This window comes from Podarcis cretensis, assembly GCF_951804945.1.
Source record: "Podarcis cretensis genome assembly, chromosome: 2".
Classification (NCBI taxonomy): Eukaryota; Metazoa; Chordata; class Lepidosauria; order Squamata; family Lacertidae; genus Podarcis; species Podarcis cretensis.
Window position 1 is genome coordinate 65,850,554 of NC_137171.1, and position 18,063 is coordinate 65,868,616.

The 18,063-nt window shown below is 40.3% G+C and overlaps 1 protein-coding gene across 1 annotated transcript in view; it reads left to right on the plus strand.

Annotated features, from left to right (window-relative positions):
- Positions 1-7,660: 7,660 nt before the first annotated feature.
- The window catches only part of GALNT10 (polypeptide N-acetylgalactosaminyltransferase 10), a 39,958-nt gene continuing 29,555 nt past the window's right edge, over positions 7,661-18,063 (plus strand). Inside the window, exon 1 of the mRNA XM_079968288.1 lies at positions 7,661-7,977. Coding sequence (XP_079824414.1) covers positions 7,762-7,977 — 216 coding nt within the window. The 5' untranslated portion in view covers positions 7,661-7,761. The remainder of the gene's footprint in view (positions 7,978-18,063) is intronic.

Below are 18,063 nucleotides of genomic sequence, written 5' to 3' on the forward strand. Positions count from 1 at the left end.
CATGTGACTGAGGAGGGAGATGAGATCCCATTGCCCATCCCCTCCTGAATTTTCTATCTCCTCCTGAATTTTCAAGGCACAAGATCCAATTGAACATGAGCAGGCATTCACTCGTGCAATGGGACTTCACCCACCTGTCATCCTCCCATCCCTATAACACCATGACAATGCCTCTTACTTCAGAGTAAGATTAATAAATTGTAGTTTGTAAAGGGCTTGTCAAGAGCCATTACTGACCATGGATAATGAACAGCATTTTATCTTACTTGTATAATTTTTTAATTTTCTCATAGGTGTAGAATTGGAAAGCTACAAGAGTAAATGCATCCATCATTTACAAAATTAAGGGGGAGAGTCCCTAAAATGTCACATGGAAATTCATACCTCATCATGGTTAAGGGCTACCTGGAACATGGGATTGTTGTTGTTTTCCCCAGTGTTGTCAGGGTGAATTTAATCCCATCTGTTGATGGAGGGTTAGGCCTGACTTATGTAGACCCAGGCACATCCTAAAGTGTAGTGTGTGTGTGTGTGTGTGTGTGTGTGTGTGTGTATGATGAATGAGGAAGAGGAAGAGGATCCCAGTGTGGGATGTAGCCACAACTGGAACCTACCAGGACAAGCCAGTGATGGAAAAGATGTTGGGGTTGCAGAAAGTACACACAGGATAACAGAGGATGGTGAGAGGATGAGGGTCAGTCTGCAAGGACCAGAAGAGCATCATCAGAGCCAGAGAGGCACCCATCTCCATGAACAAGGCAGGTTCTGAAGCACAGGGAGCAGCGGGAGATACGCTCTGGGAGGCTGAGGCAGGCCAGGACACACAGCCCAGCTCACTAGTTGGCCAGGTCGAGCTCTTGGTTCAGGGAAGAGGTGTATTATTCCTCAGCTGGATTTGGCTCAGGACAGGTGAGGGTTACATGCCTCACCAAATCCAGGTACTACAATCAAGACTCAAGAGAAAAATGGGGAGAACCATGGGGCTGTCTGCTCAACTGCTCATGTTAATGGACCTTGGCTTGGATTTTCCAGGACCTTTCCAGGACTGTGCTTTGGGTTCACCTCTGGACTGTGTTTCCTGGCTGGTGGACTTTGAACTTGGCTTACATGGATTGACCCCGCACAGTGTTTCCTGTTTGTTGAACTTTGGCTTGACATACTGTATGGGACTTGCCACTAGGTAGGCTGGGGGTTCAGGACAATGTGTATTAAATGAGAAGGGTGTTCTGTGCTCCAAATGTTATTCTATAGAATATTTATTTATAATTATAATTAAAGTCCCTTCATATTACAGAATCATTTCAATTGAAATAGACTTGGAAGGCACAGGGAGGTGTTGTTGAATGTTCTAGGGAAATAGCGGAATGTTTTCACCCAATATTTACAGACTGACTCATTCATTGATTCTAAGAAAAGATGCCGCTCAGTGGTTCGGTGCATAAAAATTCATGCCCTTTGAAGGGGAAGGTTGAAACCATTGCAAAAATAAATCACTATATGAAAAACAAATTACAAGGGAAGCTGGAATGAAAAACATTAATTTCACTGTGATGTAACCCTCATGTTACTGTAGCAAAGTATCTGGCACTGTTCTTTTTTTAAATAGGGTCATAAAATTAATCATGGAATGTGATGTGGGAAAAATAAGCTCTCTTTTTTAGAATAGAAGAATATTAGTAGCTTTAGGAAGCTACTACCATAATGATGGGTGTTTTATTTATCACAGAATATATAGAGTGTTCTACATTTAAGAATACTTCAGCGGTGTACAGAAATAATACATAATACATAATACATAATACAGACCATAAAACAATATTAAAATATTGAAGGCAACAGGAATTAAAAACAACAAACAATGATCACAATCCTCATGTTTGAAGAGTCCACCTATTATGACACCTCTAAGTTCTGGTACTGATTTTGGGGTGGCAAGTCTTCAGTGAATGATCCATAATAGAACTTGGTTTTGGATAGGAAAAGCTCAGTTTTTGGTTTCATTCAGAGCAACTTTGTTATCAGAAATCCTAATACAGAATTGAAGAGTGACACAGTCTTGCAAGATTTATTGCAATCCCAAAAATGTATGTGTGCCATACCCATTGTCACTGAGGAGCTGTCTACAGTGCTGAACTAGGCTGGAGGCAAACTATTCCAGTTTACATTTCACTGGATACCACAGTGAAACTTATATCAAATCAGGAGTAGAGCTAACGTTGTTGAAAAATTAAGTACAAGAATTAGGAGTTCCTGTTTCTGAAACATGAAAGGCTTGTAAATGTGGAATAAAATTGTTCCAACTAAAACGCAACCTGTCCACAATTTTTTTGCAGGAGAAGCCACGGTCTGCAGCATGCCTTAAATCTGTAGATCTTATCTAGAATATATTTTAACATTTCTGGGAAGTGACTATGTTGGGAGAGCTAGCTACGTGATGGGTGCGTTATTAAACTAAGTGTAATGAATTTTGGGAGTCAGTCAACATTCAAAAATTATGCTCAAATCTAATTGGGTTTGCTCTCCCATTTACTAATTCATTTAGTATATAGAGCATACCTTGTCAGTGGGAAATTGATTGGATAGGTTGCATCCTTAATTTAATTTAATGTTTCTTATACTCTGGGGTATTCAGCGATGTTCCTATGAATATGTAATTTCCTTAAGCACTAGCAAGCCAACCTCATTCATAGCTACCTGATCTAAAAAGCAGATAACTATGAAAAAAACCAGGATTTCTGATAAAACTATATACACAAGAACAATTTATGTACACTATGTTGATTTTAATGCATTCATGGTCTGGAAAGCAAGTGGCTTTCTATACTTTCTAGATTGTGCAATAAGGACTGAGGAGGCAGCTGGGAGATGGAGGTAAAGAGAGACCTATGCTGGATTCTATGAGGTACACAGAGGGGAAAGAGATACTGTAGTAGTAATCAGTGTTTTGGTAAAAATACGATGAGCAGCAATGATTCTTCAACATCAGCTTTGTTGGACTGGTCATGTTGTGTGGATGCCTGATTATTGTCTTCCAAAGCAACTACTCTATTCTGAACTTAAAAGTGGAAAGCATAATGCTGGTGGTCAACAAAAGAGGTTTAAAGACTCTCTCAAGGCAAATCTTTAAAAATGTAGTATAAACACCAACAACTGGGAAGCACTCGCCTGCGAGCGCTCCAATTGGAGAACAACCATTGCCAAAGTCATGGACTTTGAAGACACTCGAACTCAGGATGAAAGGGGGAAACATGCTAAGAGGAAGGCAGGTTTGGCAAACCCTCACCATGATCAACTTCTGCCCGGAAACCTATGTCCCCACTGTGGAAGGATGTGTGGATTCAGAATTGCCCTCCACAGTCACTTAGGACTCACTGTTAAAACCGTGTTCATGGAAGACAATCTTACGTGGCTACAAGTGATCGCCAAAGAAGAAGAAACTACTACTACTAGAGAAATGAAAGAAATTGAAGAATTAACCCCTCTCCACTTTGTTGGATGTAACTCTTTGTGGGACTCTGCACAAGCTTAATGCTTAAAGGCTTTGCTCTCTTCTCTCCCCGAATGGTTAACCAATATGGTGTACACAAGGAAGGCATGTAAAGCCCTGGGAATTATGCCAAACTTTACAAGTAGCTCTCCTGAACTTCAGAAAAGACAAAATAAAATCAGAGTTTTTCCTTCAGGAGAGTTAAAAAGAGTCGAACAAGCTGATACAAGATACTTCCTGCTTTGGACTGGTCAATAAATCTTAAAGGGGACATGCAAGAATCTAGGAATACAAGTCCTTCAATAAATTTGACCGTAGAATTGGCCTTGGCAGAGGACATAAACAAGGCTAATTTGAGAAATAAATTGGGGCAAACCGGCAAGCTTATACAGAGGCAGTCTTTTGCCCACCCAGACAACAAGCATTTTCTAAATGCACACAAACAGGAGAGAGAGAGACTCAACTCCAGGAACAACTTCATATGGTTTGCTCTGAATTAACCCTCATCAGTAACCCTTTCTTACAGTAAGCAATGGGCTGCTTACAACATTAGTGGAAAATTTTACAATTCAAGAGAGAGCTTTAGAATCAAAAGATGTTGAAAAGTACTCATATCTTGATCAAAGTGCCATGGGTGCCAGCACAAAATGGCTGCAACAGGCAGCAAAAAAAAGGAGAGGTGACTTGTACTCCATACAAGTGAATAGCCACACAAAAAAGCACAGGTTGAAATGGTACTATGAAAAAGAGGCCTGTAAACTAGGAAACGGGAAAATGGGAGGACAGGCCGAAAGAAAGAGAAAGAGAAGGGATACAGAAAGAGAAGGGGGAAAGCAGTTTTGAAGCAGAAAGGGGAAAAGGAGAAGGTTTAATAGAGGAGGATTAGAGAAAAATCCCCATTATTGGGCACAGAGATTAAAGGAGTTACCAAAACGGATTACAAAGAAAATGCGGAATTAAAATGGCAACAAAAGAGACTTTTCTGTGGCTAATATGCTGGTGCAGCCACCTCAGGTTGGTAAATATAAAATAGTAAATATAACAATTGCCCTCATGGAAATTTAAAGTATAAATCTCTAAAGAAAGCTTCTTGTATTATACATCTTTCTTTACTGGTTTACAATTTAAGTGGTTATGCATTATTCACCAACGGGCAGAGTATTATTCACTGCACCACTGATGATAATACAGTGATGACAAAGAGGAACACAGTGAGATGAAAAAAATGAAACTGTGGGGATCTCTGCCATTAATATGCCATGGAGCAGTGTGTTTTAAAGAAAAGTGAGCAACTCCAAAGCCTTACAGGTTATACAAATGTAGGGGCTGTAACTTGTACTTAAAATGAATTGTTGGATAATTTGCCTGGCATCTGATGAATTCAGAATTAGCTGGAAGATTGCCACCTAGCGGATTATGTGCTGAGTTTAAATTTATATTTCTTCACAGGAGGGTTAGATGGCAGAGGGGGGTGGGGAAAATATGTGTGGAGGCAAGGAAAAAATGCAACTTTTAATTTAAAAATAGAACATTTTAATGCAATAAAAATTAAAATGTAAATGTAGAAATTCCACTTGCAAGACACTAATTTATTTAAGATGCAAACCCAGCAGCATGTGCTTTTGCCATAGTTCAGCTATTTAACTTAAAATGCTCTTGCTCAGCATTCCTCTTCCTAATTATACAGGTTGTTTGTTCTTAACTTACGCTACAATCCTAAACACTAGTGAGTCAACATGCACTGGACTGCAGTGTTAAGAAATTGTTAGGAGGAGAGAGAACAGTTATTTGAAATGCTGTGTCATGGCCAAGACTTGATTTGTTTATGATATGGTGGAACACACTCAAGCAGTAGGCTGATGAACAATTGCCAGTGTCAGCTATACCAGCTGCTGTGGCTGCAGATGCCAAACAAAGAATTAATGGCTCAAGTAACCGTGGGAAGTCTAAACAACTTTCCCTCTTGGTACCTGAAAGACTAACAGTGTGGTGTGATATTTCCTGTATGCCAAGTTTGAAAAAATTGCCTTTCCCTTCACAAGACACGCATTTACTCATTTTGATCATGTCATGGAATAATATTTATCAGTGCCAAAAATTGACACTAAATACATCTAGCAATATTAGCAAAACCAGAGACTTCAGAAATGCTCTCTGCATTCTTCCAATCCTATGGGGAAATGGTTTTTACTTTCAAACTGCTAGGTTACAGCTGCTTCAATTTATCACATGGTTCATTCTTGCAAAGTTGTAAGTGAAACAATGGCTTTGAAACTTTGGAAGCAACTGTTTCACTTGCAGTATGTGGAGGTTTTCTTCAATGGCATTTCAGAGTGGAAATCTGAAACACTGAAGTGGCTTCATCTCTAGTGCTGTGTATTAATATTCCTGCAAACATAAAATCTTTGGAGAACGGTGGACAATATCCAATGTTAGTCATATTCAGAGACGAACCACTGAAATCAATGGACAAGTCCATTCATTCCCACAGATCTGAATCAACAGTATGATTTAACTGGATCTCATCCAGTATATTTTGCTATGTAGGTTACATGCCACACCCATTCAAGATCCAAAAGTGAGAAGAAAGAACACAGTTCTCCCTGGGTCTGGAAGAAAAGGCATGCTAATGTCCTGTTATCGTTTGTGGAACAACTTTTAAGATTTACTGCTGAAAAGGCCTGATTCTTCTGCATAATTTGAAGCTACACATGTTCACAGACCAACAAGTAGTTGCAGATGGTGTATCTCAGTTCTATGTAAGATTCAAAGCAAAGCAGATACCAGCCATAAGCTGAAAGTATATAGGACTGAAGTATCAACTTTTACAATGTGTATTGAATATTCTGATTTACAAGCAAGCACATACACACTTAAAATGAACATTTGTTTTTAGCTTTGGGGATCCTAACCAATTTGCTGTCAGTACTATGAAGCTATTTTGTCTCTGCTTTGGAAGTGAAATTAAAGTTAAATTCAAAGACACTAGCTTATTTTGCATTACCATTTTTTGATATTCAAAGTTATTTACATCTCCTAGCAGTGGCAGTGAAAAGAAGCCTTTTTAATTCCCCGTTATGACTATAATTATTGACAATTATATAAAGTCAAAATAAAACCTTCAGCTATTGAATTCTAGCAAGTGCGCAAGGAGTTTGAAAAGAACAAAAAACCGCTGCAGTTGGCAAACAAAAGGCGGTATTTACAAGATTAGAATATAGTTAAATGTGCAATTTAACAAGGTGTTAAGGTGGAAAGGCTGCAGATCACTCCGTGGTTAGAGGATATTGAACAGCAGCACCTTGGGGGAATTTTTGAACTTCTCTATGTATACTGGGCACGCTTCTTTTGTTTACCTATGATCCAAATTCACAGCAGGGCTCTGACGTTTGGAAAACCTAATAAAAGCGTATCGCATTATTTTAAGAGCATTGAAAGTCCCTCCACATTTCTCCATCACTTCCCTCGCGTCCCTAGAAGGCTTTACTTCAGTCATTAATTAAAAAACAAACCAACCCTACAAGTCTCCTCCAACATATTGCTCAAGGCAGTAAAGGAATTAAATGCTTTGAGGCTGAGCCTTTTCAATTTCCTAATCCTGGATACTGCCCTCTTTTAACAACACTTGGGCTGCTCCGTCCCGCTTGATCTCTGCTAGCACTATAATTCCCCTCCTTCTAACCTGCCCGTGCACATTCACGCGATCCCCCCAGCATAAGGGCTCCTCTGCTGCAAACTTCTTCCCTTCACATTCAGTAATGTAAGCGGTGCCTAATTACAACCCTACGGCACAGCGCAGGAAAGGCAGCCTTGCTGGCAGGCAGGTTCCGCCCGGTCTACCCTCTTCCTCGCACTCGCTCCTATTTAAGCTTCTGGCCCTGTCAGCTCCACCACCAGCCCACAGGGGAAGACTACGGCCAGTACCATTTACAAAACATTGGGGGGGGGGGCGGTTGGCGGCGAGAGGAGCCGGAGCTGCCACGCTTCTATCCCCCCCCCCCGCTCGGTGCCGGGCACTATCGGTGGGCGTGGCCTAGCCTCGAGGTTTCTGGGCGGCGCTCCAACGCCAAGCTTCTTTCCCCCCCCCCACCCGCTCGCGGTGGGAGTGGTAGTGCCCACCCCTCCGGAGCGGAAGTGCCTGACGGAGCGGAGTTGGCGGGTCGGCTTTGCCTCGCGCGCTGCTCGAGTGCTGCTGCTGCCGCCGCCGCGGTAACCGCCGTAACCGCCGCCTCAGCCCCTTGTGTGAGGGGAAAGTTGGGGTGGGGGCTTCCCGGATGCGGCGGAAGCAGAAGCGGCTGCTGCAGGCGGTGGGGCTGGCGCTGGCCGCCCTCGTCTTCCTTCCCAACGTGGGGCTTTGGTCGCTTTACCGGGAGCGGCAGCTGGATGGCGGCGAGGGCAGAGAAGCGGCAGGCGGCGGAGGCGCGGGGGGAGCCCGCGGGGCGGTACCGGCGGCGGCGGCGGCGGCGGCAGCAGCCCGAGGAGAAGCGCAGGTGAGAAGTGGAGGGAGCCGCATATTTTTCTCCTCCCCGTCTCTCTGTCTCTTCGCCTCACGTCTGGGGTCTTGTGGGGAAGAGCGGTTGCTACTTCGGATGTAGCCGGGAGACGAGGATACTCCTGACTCGGACTATTATTATTTTCTATAGTCAGTGGTGACGGAAAAGGAAGCGGCCGCTCTCTATGGGGTGAAGGGCCTCTGCATTGCCTATACACGTTTACATTATATATGTGTATGTGTACACACACACAGAAGGAAATGATGGCTGAGCCGCATAGAGGTTTCTCTGTCTTACACACGCACACAGATACACACACACATCCAGTGTGTATATGTGTGTGTGTACACACAGAGAGAGGGGGGGGGGAATGATGGCTGAGCTACACAGATGTTTCTCTCTCTTACACACACACACATCCAGGGCATTGATCCATTAGTATGAGGGGCTGACGGGGGGGGGGCAGAGGAAGGAAGCCACACTTCCTTTCAGGCCAAGAGGTGGCTGAGGATAAAGCAGCTGTCTGGGGTGGGGTGGAGGGAGGCTTTGTGACCCCCCCCCCATGCAATGTGGCTTTTGGCAGGCTCCGCTCCTGGGCCATTACCCTCCTCTCCTGGGCTAATACCCTTTGCAAGACTTGTAAGTCATAGTTGGCTTACCTGATCTTGCCTGTTCTACTAATAAGTTAACTGGGTGGAGGTGGGGAAAGTAAGGCAGAGTTTTCTTCCTCCTTTCTTTCTTTTTGGAGGGGAATAGGCAGTTCCCGTTTTGAACCAAACCGAATCATAGGTTGATTTTGCAAGTGCTCATGCAGAAGAGCTCTAGATTACCAGATTGTTGTTCTTTTTTTAAGAAAAAAACCCCTGACTGGGCATCTTTTGTATTAAGAGTTTCTAGGTTTCCCTTTTAAATTAACGTGCTGGCGTTATTCTTGTTTTGGCACCCTTGTCATTAAGGAGCAAAATAAGGTGAAGAGCATGAGCTGTCATTGGTAAACTAATCTTCTTTGTTATAAGGCTCTCATTGTTTAGGTCACCTCAGAGTAAAGGGTGTAAGGTTGCAACCCTGTGCATATCTAATGGGAGCAGCAGTTTCCTCATGCTGGTAGAAGTGGATTCTTATGGCAGAGTAAATCTGTTACTGCTGCAAGACTACTTGTTTTAACTTGGGAATTCATTGACGTATATGTGTTTTAGTTTTGAGTAAGCACATACAACTCATTGAGGTGATCAGTTTTATATTTTATCTGTGAGTCTTATAGAGAAAGGGCCTCAATCAGCTACCTAAGGTAATGTTCTTTTCATTTATCTAAATATATATACATTTAGTTCTGTATTGTACAGCTATGGTAACTTTATTTCTTTAGTGTTAATGAAAAAGGCTTCATTCAAGACAAAATGCTGTGACACACAAATGTGCAGTGTCTCCCAAAATAATGAACATAAATTCTTAGCAATGTGTACAATGAGTTTTGAAAGTTCCTGCTGGTATATCAGTTATAAATTTGTTCTGTCTTCACTTGAATGCCCTAAACATGAATCCCTTCTGTTGCCATTTCATAGACTTTTGTTTGTTCTTCTATTTTCACACTTTATTGCCCTCACTGCTATTCAGATTTCAAGAAAAAATAATATTCTTAGGGGTGCCTAATTAGGTATTATATGTGTATGTGTATTATATATAAATTATATGTGTATGTGTATTATATATAAATTATGTGCACAGACCTAGTCCACAGGCCTAACAACCTTTTTTGGCACACTAGGAAAGGAGAGAGTGTCTGAGGTGGAAAATATTATCAGAGAAATTTGTTATGTTTGCTTTTAACAGACCAATCTTTAACAAGTGTTTAAACACAGTTGTGAGAAGAACCAGGTAGGCCTTGGAGAGAAGAGTCATGGGCAGGGTGCATTCAGGATATATTATTGGGTTTATGGAAGAAGGGAAATGTACCAGAGATGCAGGCAGAGAAGTGGAAAGTTATCTTCCTCTCAATTATGTTAAGCCTCATTTCATATCTCTCGGCTGCTATACCATAGGCTGGGATTGGGGGAAGAGGTGTGTGCTTTGATGAAGTGTAGCCTTCTGCTGTGCTTGCAGTTGAGGATAGTGGCTACCTCCTCTGTTGAGGCCATGAAGAGGAGTTAGCTTTTGCTTCTATGTTAGATTATAACATGCCATAACATCTGAACCTAGATAAAATGCAGTATTCTTAACTATCATCAGTGAGGGTGGGGAGAGGAAACCAGCTTCCAGCAATGGTTTATGAAGCTGGCTTTTCACTTACCATAGTAAAGATTAAGCACGGTTTAGTGCTGGGATGTAACACTAAATTGTGGTTGATCTAAAATGGAAAGAGACATGCCAGCTATTGTCTTTGCAGCTGTGCTGGAGTCAGTATGTGAGCCAGGGGGTTGCTACAGCTTGTCCATGTAATGAATGAATGAATGCCTTCAATGTATTGGTTTAATTTAAATTGTAGGGAGATTAGTGCTGTGAGGAACCAGTGGCTTTGCAGATGCCATTTAACAGGGTTCATAATTACCTGTAAAACTTTAAAAATAATTAATATTGGTTTCTGGTCCTTATAAGTCATGCCAAATTTGATGTACCTATCATAGCTCTTTCACTCAGCAGTGGAGTGGAAACCAATAATGGTAGAACTGCAAGTATTTGTTTACCAAAAAGACTACAACATTTAATGGCTCTCTGTTGCAGCATTAGTTTATTACAAAATGATCTCACAAAGCTGAGTACAGTTGGATCATAAAGCTTATAATTAATAATGTATTTTCATCTTTCTCCTCATTAGGAAAACATTTGTTAGATTACTTCTGCAAAGCTGTGATTAATTTTCTAAGCCTCCTCTTAGTCTGTTAGTTAGCATGTCATTAAAAAAAATCTAGCCCTACAATTACAAAAAATATAGATTTGCAGTTCACTGTAATACAAGACTCTATGAACTGCGCAGTGCATGGGAATATTAGTACCATTATAATCATAACACCTGGTGATGGAGGATGAAAACTGCATTCTCAGTAACATCCACAAGCTAGTTTTTGCATTTTAGTTTTCTGGATGTGTAAACACCTCTCAGAGGACTGTCTGTTGTAAAGTCAAGCAGTATCCTCTTGTTTGTATATTTGGCAAGCATGCAAAAGAATCTTATCCTCAGTCTTAAGACTGTACTGTGGACATGGAGGGCAAATTATTCAAGTATTGTAACAGTACCAACCAGTGTGTCATATGCTGGCTATGTTGCATCTTGAATGATATATTGTAGTCCATATCACAAACTCTTGATAATACTGTAGTCACCAGAACATCTGGTGAGGAAAGGGAGCCTGTTGTGTGATACTAAGTAAAAAAATGCTAAGTCTGGAACTAAATCGGTACCCTAGAAGCAAATGTCTCCCCACCCCCACTGTTTTCAAACACAGCACAATTATTTGAGATTCCTGTGTTGCAGGGGGTTGGACGTGATGACCCATGAGGGTTCCTTCCAATTCTATGAACCAGAAAATGCTTATTTCAATAATTAAACTTCCTCATTTTGTAACTACATTTCTAAACAAAATTCTAACTAGTTTCTGTACTACATTTGAGGGTAAAACCCTAGGTCTTTGCTCATGCTTTCAGTTCATTGTTTATGGTTGTATTTATGTGTAGACATAGAAAGGGAAGTTGTGGATTTGTTTCTCTGTCAGGATGCTGACCAAGATCCCCTAATCAGACTTAAGTGACAGAACTTTCCAAAGTCCAGAGTTTGTTTTTTGTAATCTGTGTTTTCTGTAAGGTGGAAAGTATATTTTTATCTATTTATTTTTTAAAAGACATGCCTTGCTTTTCACAACATCTGAGTCTCAAAGCATCTTTCAAAAAGTAAAAGCATACAAAATACAAAATTTAAAACATGAATTAAAACATCAGAGAATAAAACAGAACAGGATTCATGATACAAAGGCTTACTGAAAGAAATAATTTTAAACTGATGATATGATCATTCCAAATGTCAGCACTACATCAAAGTATGGCCCATTCCCCACAAGTTTTAACAGAGTTCTGTATCCCCTGGCTCCCTCAACATACACAAAGGCAGAATAACAGGGCAGTGCAAGGAAGGGGAATCTGTTCCACAGTTATTTATTTAAAGTAATTTGTTAGTTGCCATTCAAAATACATTACTTTCCCATGACAGCTTACATCATTTAAAACAATTTAAAACTTATATCCCAGGAAAGGAAGTGTGGGGCCACTTCTGTATGCCAAACTGACCTCTGTTTATGGCTTCCATAAGCAAGATTTTTCTATAGCTGATCTACATTTCTGGAAGGTTCACATATTTCCATCTACCTTGCTGCTCAGACAAGTTAACGTACATATTCTGCAAAACCTGTTGAGTGGCATGTGGCTATTTCAGAGGGGGAAATCTGTTGTAGGAGTGTTGAGCCTTATAGGAAGAGTGTCATATCTCAGTAGGAATGTTATTGCACAGAACAGGGTCAGTCACATTGAAAGCCCTGCTTTGAGTTACTGCAGAATGAGCTTCTGAAATCTTTGGAACTTAAAGAAGAAATTATCTTGCAGACCACAGTGATCTACTGGGTATGTAAGGGATAAGACAGGCTTTCAAGTAAACCAGTCCTGATCTCCTTGAACTTGGCCTAGTAGCAGATTGGCAACCAGTGAAAATCCCACAAGCAAGGTGTTGTATGCTGGCAGCAGTTTCACCAACAAACAACCATTCTGCACCAGTTTCAGCCTCCACCTCCATACGAAGAATAGCCTCACATACAGCACATTGCAGTAATTCAGCTGCATGGTTACCAATGCACAGACAACTGTGGACAAGCTACCCTGATCCAGGAATGGCTATAGCTGTCTTAACAACCAAAGTTGGTGAAATGCACTCCTGGCCATGTAGGGCATATGTGTGTTTAGTGGCAGAGCACTAGCTCCTTCAGAGAGAGAGAGTGACCTCACCCAGGACACACAAATTAATGATCAGGGACACTCACCTACAGAGCTCTCATTTTGCTAGGATTCAGACTAATTTTAACAGGATTCAGGCTCACTGTGAGAACAGGATGCTGGACTACATGGGGTATTTGCCTGATCCAGCAGACTCTTCTTATGTTCTTATCTATTGAGCATTCATCCTGATTTGTATTCAGGGAAATTAGATGGTGTTGGCTATTTAATGAGCATTCATTGTCATTTGCTGGAAGGTATAAGCTTTCGTGTGCATGCACAAAGACCAAACTAAGTTGGTCTATAATGTGCTACTGGACAATTTATTTTATTTTAGTTTTTAGTTTTCTGTCTGTTTTGATGCCCACATGAACTTGGCCTCCATTTAAGGTCAAAGGATGCCCTTTTCTCTGTGTTGTGCCATAACACAACAAGGAGGAAATGGCATTTTATGTGGAATGCTTTTCTTAGGGCTTTTCACCTAGCAAACATCCTGGTGAGTTTTGTGTACCAGGCGAAAAACTTCCTTATACGTTTCGTCTTTTTGTTGCTGCTAATTGCAATTTTAGCTTTGTTTTCAACCACAGCTTGGTTTTCTTTTGTAAGGCATGAATTTTAGTTGTAGCTGTTCTATTGTCCTGGATAAGATTAATGTTTATGATATGATATGTCTTTACAACAAATTTTGGTCTACAGTGTAAAATACACTACATTTCATTCAACATATCTGCAGGGAACAATTGATGATTGTGTATTACACATGTTGCTACAAAGACAAAAAGAGATTGAACACAAAGACAAAATAAGAATTAAGAAGTATTTCATTTCAAACAGTAGACAACAAGATGCTTCTGGAATATGACAAACAAGGCATAAGGTTATGTTAACATCCAAAATTCAGAAATGTAGGGGGACTTCCGGGTTAGCGCCTCCGGTGATGGCGGAATTCCTCTGATCAGAAGGAATTTGCTTCGTAGAAATCCGGGTCTGGCCGCCACGGCGAAGGCGGAGACCCACTAGAAATCACAGGCGGGTGAAGCCTGTGAATGTGGGATTCGGCTGGCACCTTTTGCGCCTCCCCTACTCGCGGGGAAACCCGGTTTTGGAGTGACGTGGGGTGAGCGGCGCGGTGCTTCAAATTAACTGCTTCTTCCACGGAGCGAAGCCACATAGCTGTTGCCAGAGAGCGCTGACTTTTTCCTGTGGACAATTTGATCTTAAAGCAACTACCCGTGAGTAGAGCGGAGAATTGGATTTTTAAACGTCTTAATTTGGTGCCGAAACGGGGAGGTCTAAAACAGGAAGTCCACCTTCCCCTTTTGTAAATAGATTGAAGCAATGAGGATGCAAGCTGAAGTCTCGGAAAGCCTATTGTAAAGGACTAAATTTTTATCAGTAAAAAATACTAAACCCACCTTGGTGGCAGGAGAAGAGGGGGGAAAGTTTTGGACTGAGTATACCTGCAGGAGAGAGTGAACAGAGTTAATATACCACCGCTCCGATCCTGGAAACGGGCTGCCAACAGGACTGACCCTGATTAGAATGTTCACTGACAGTTAGTTAAATAAGAGGAATACATTGTTTCCATGGTCTCCGTCTGCGTTTAAAAAGGAGTAAAAGTAACAGAAAATTGAAACTAACTTTATTGTTTGAATTGAGTTTAAAAGGACTAATACAAATAGAAACTGTTTCCCTCTAGAGGAAGCTTTTGAAACTGTCACAAGAGTTGAGCTGGGGGAATTTCCAGCTGCAAGATAAAAACCTGTGAGATTCTGGGGACCTTGAATCAGTTAAGAATGTTGACAAAAGAGGCCTTAGTGGTTGTATTATGTAAGATAAGTGACTCACTGAAACAGCTTCACAAAAAGGTGGATGTGGTAACTACCAAAATTGACAATTTGGGACAAAAAGTGAACCAAGATAGAAACTATTCAGAAACTGACACAGGAATCTACTTTGACATGGCAAACTGCGGAGAAGGCTAGGGAGAAAGTTATTGCCATTGAACCTAAAGTAACACAATTGGAGAGAGAGAGAGTCCCAGCCTTACAGATGCAATTTGATGACCAAAAGTTGATGCCTGCTATGATTGAATTTAAAGAAAATCAGATTTCGAGGATCAGAGCCCTACCTGAACTGGAGAAGGAAAGTTTGATAGATTTACTCACACAGGAATTTGATGACTTTTGGGACCGGGACTTGGGTCAAGAAGAGATTTAAACTGTGAGGGCTCTCGGACTTGGAAGAGGAAGGGAAAAAGAGAAGAACAAAATAACAGACTGTTGGAAATACCAGAGGAATTTAGAAGAACAACAGTCAAGAGTGGAAATTTTGAAAGACGTCCTTAAATACCTTTTGGATCTTAGATTTAACTACGGAGATTTGGTTGCCCTGTCGAGAAGGAATAAAATCATCTTTAGGTGGGAGTTTCCCCGAGATCTACTCTTTAGCCTCAAAGGAAGGAAAATGAAAATAAGATCAGTGGAAGACAAAGTAAAGTTCATGTATAAATATGAAGAAGACTCGCAGAAGGGATTTGGAAAAGAGTTAAGAGCATCGGACAGAAGATCACCAGGTTGATGGACTATAGGGAATTGGCGGATATGACTGGCAGAATCCGAGACCAGGGAGAAGAGTCGGTGGAAAAAGATTGGAAAAAGTTTAAAGGCTATTTATAAAAATATTGTAAAATTAATGAGTGCTAGAAAAATGTTGGAAAGGAGCTATATGGCTTTAGTAGAAATGTTACAAGGCATTAAGTACAAATAGATTATTAGAGTATTAAAGGGAAAATAAAGTTAAAATATGTTAAGACAATTATATATTAAAGGGAAAAATAAGGTTAGAATATGTTAAGATAAATTACAGGACAGAAAACAGAGGAAGATGGAAAGGAATTGCTGAAACAATTAAAGTGGAATACAAAAAGGGAGGTGTGAGGAGGTCGTTGAAACAAGTAAATGAAAGTTAAGATAATGAATTTATTAGATGTGTTTTAAATTGTGTTTGTTTGGTTTTGTTAATGTTTGGGGGTTGGTGGTGTGTGGTGTTTTTGTTTTTGTATTGTATTGCTTTGTTTTGTTTAATTTTTTTGTCTTTCTTTTGCAGTCTTTAAAATGTTAATAAATATTATTTTAAAAAAAAACAAAATTCAGAAATGTAGTATTTGGTATATGGATGCTCAGTGAGTAATAGCCCTTTAGCATCTTCTCAACATCTTGCAGTAGTGAATTTCATAAGTTAATGATTAATTGTTGTTAGCAATACTTTATTTTCGCTGTTTCGAACATGCTGCACATAAACTTAAGTGGTCAATCCTTAATAGAGGGATTAAAAAGTTTTATTCACCTTTTGCTACATTATTCATATCTATCTGTCTATATAAACTACCAGCTAAGGTGACTATAACCATATAATCAATATCTCTTCCACGCAGCACACTTCATACACATCCTCCCATCAATCGCCTGTGATTAGTGCAATACAATAATCTAAAGCTTCCCGCTGAATTTACATTTATCATTTTGCAGTCAGCAGTTCCTATCCAATAGAAAATCCTGATTTATTTCTATTACCACTATGTGTATATTCATTTTGCAAAGTAACCTTTCCAAACTTCTGTCTCTATTCATAAAAGTAGGAGAGGCTGTATTTCCCATTTGCTCTTGTGAAGTAGCAATATATGGTTGGTGTGGGATCCTTTAGCTCATCCTAGAAAAAGTCTGAGGTGCAATTAATTAAATCCACATCTTTGTATTGGCATACATAAAATATGGATAATTTCAGAATAAGCCCAGATCAAAACACATGATTTTGATTTTCCTTTTCAAGAACTGGTACAAAAGACAGTTCTATTTTCCTGTTGTATTATAACCATCTACAGATGTTTTAGACATCATTTCTTAATGGGCTTTGACAGTGCCTTCCAAAAGCCAGCTGTTTGGCAAATTTTGAATGGGCTATAAATATATTGTGAATGTGAGATAGAAATAAGTCCATGTGAATCAGGTTTCATGGAGTCTAAACTCTTGAGAGTTAAGCATTCAATACTCTCTTTTCTTGTAAAATAGGTGATGGAAAATATTTATATATTATCCAGAAAAGTCATATTAATTATTTAGGACTTGATGCTGTCCTAGTTTTTTGACAGGGAAGATAAACTGCTGCACTTCCTTATACAGTTTAAAGATGTGCTCATAATTTGTGTTGAGTCCCTGTCATTTCACAGCCTAAGTTATGCTATATAGATACAGTGGTACCTCTGGTTACGTACTTAATTCATTCCGGAGGTCCATTCTTAACCTGAAACTGTTCTTAACCTGAAGCACCACTTTTGCTAATGGGGCCTCCCGCTGCTGCCACGCCGCCGGAACACAATTTCTGTTCTTACCCTGAAGCAAAGTTCTTAACCTGAGGTAATACTTCTGGGTTAGCGGAGTCTGTAACCTGAAGCATATATAACCTGAAGCATATGTAACCCGAGGTACCACTGTACTTATAGCTATCTAAAAGGTTAGAGATTCTTAAGTCTTTGCTTCTCAGGCAATATTGTACTCAGCCATAAATACACCTGTCTTACATGAAAGGAAGTCCAATTGTTGCATCACTACCACATGATCAGACATATTTTGTTTTATTCCATTATTTGCTGTTTGAAGAAAAACATTCTCTTAAGGTGTGGTTTTTGGCTCTTGTGGAGGTTATCAGGATCATTTCCAGGCCTTCTCCTGCATTCAGTCAACTGCTATCACTGTTGGTGAATGTTCAATGTTTATCAAAATGCTAAAACTGGGGGGGGGGAGAGATGTAAACAAACAGTAATCACTGTTTGCATACAAATTACTTCATCAAAATAGTTCTGCACTAATTTATTCAGTGAAGTGTGAGAGTTCTGTTTTCATGAGTCAAAAAAGAGCCATCCATGTGTATTCATATTTTGAGTCCTCAAAAGCTATCCCCACACAGAATTCCCAGACCTTTAAACCTTTGAGTTAAAAAAGTGGGTTGGGCAAACATGGCACAAGAATGATTTAAAAGAGGAAATTATACTGTGCATGCAACCTTTCCTCATTTTCCCCCATTAAAAATTCTTCCTGATATATTGTGCTCTCT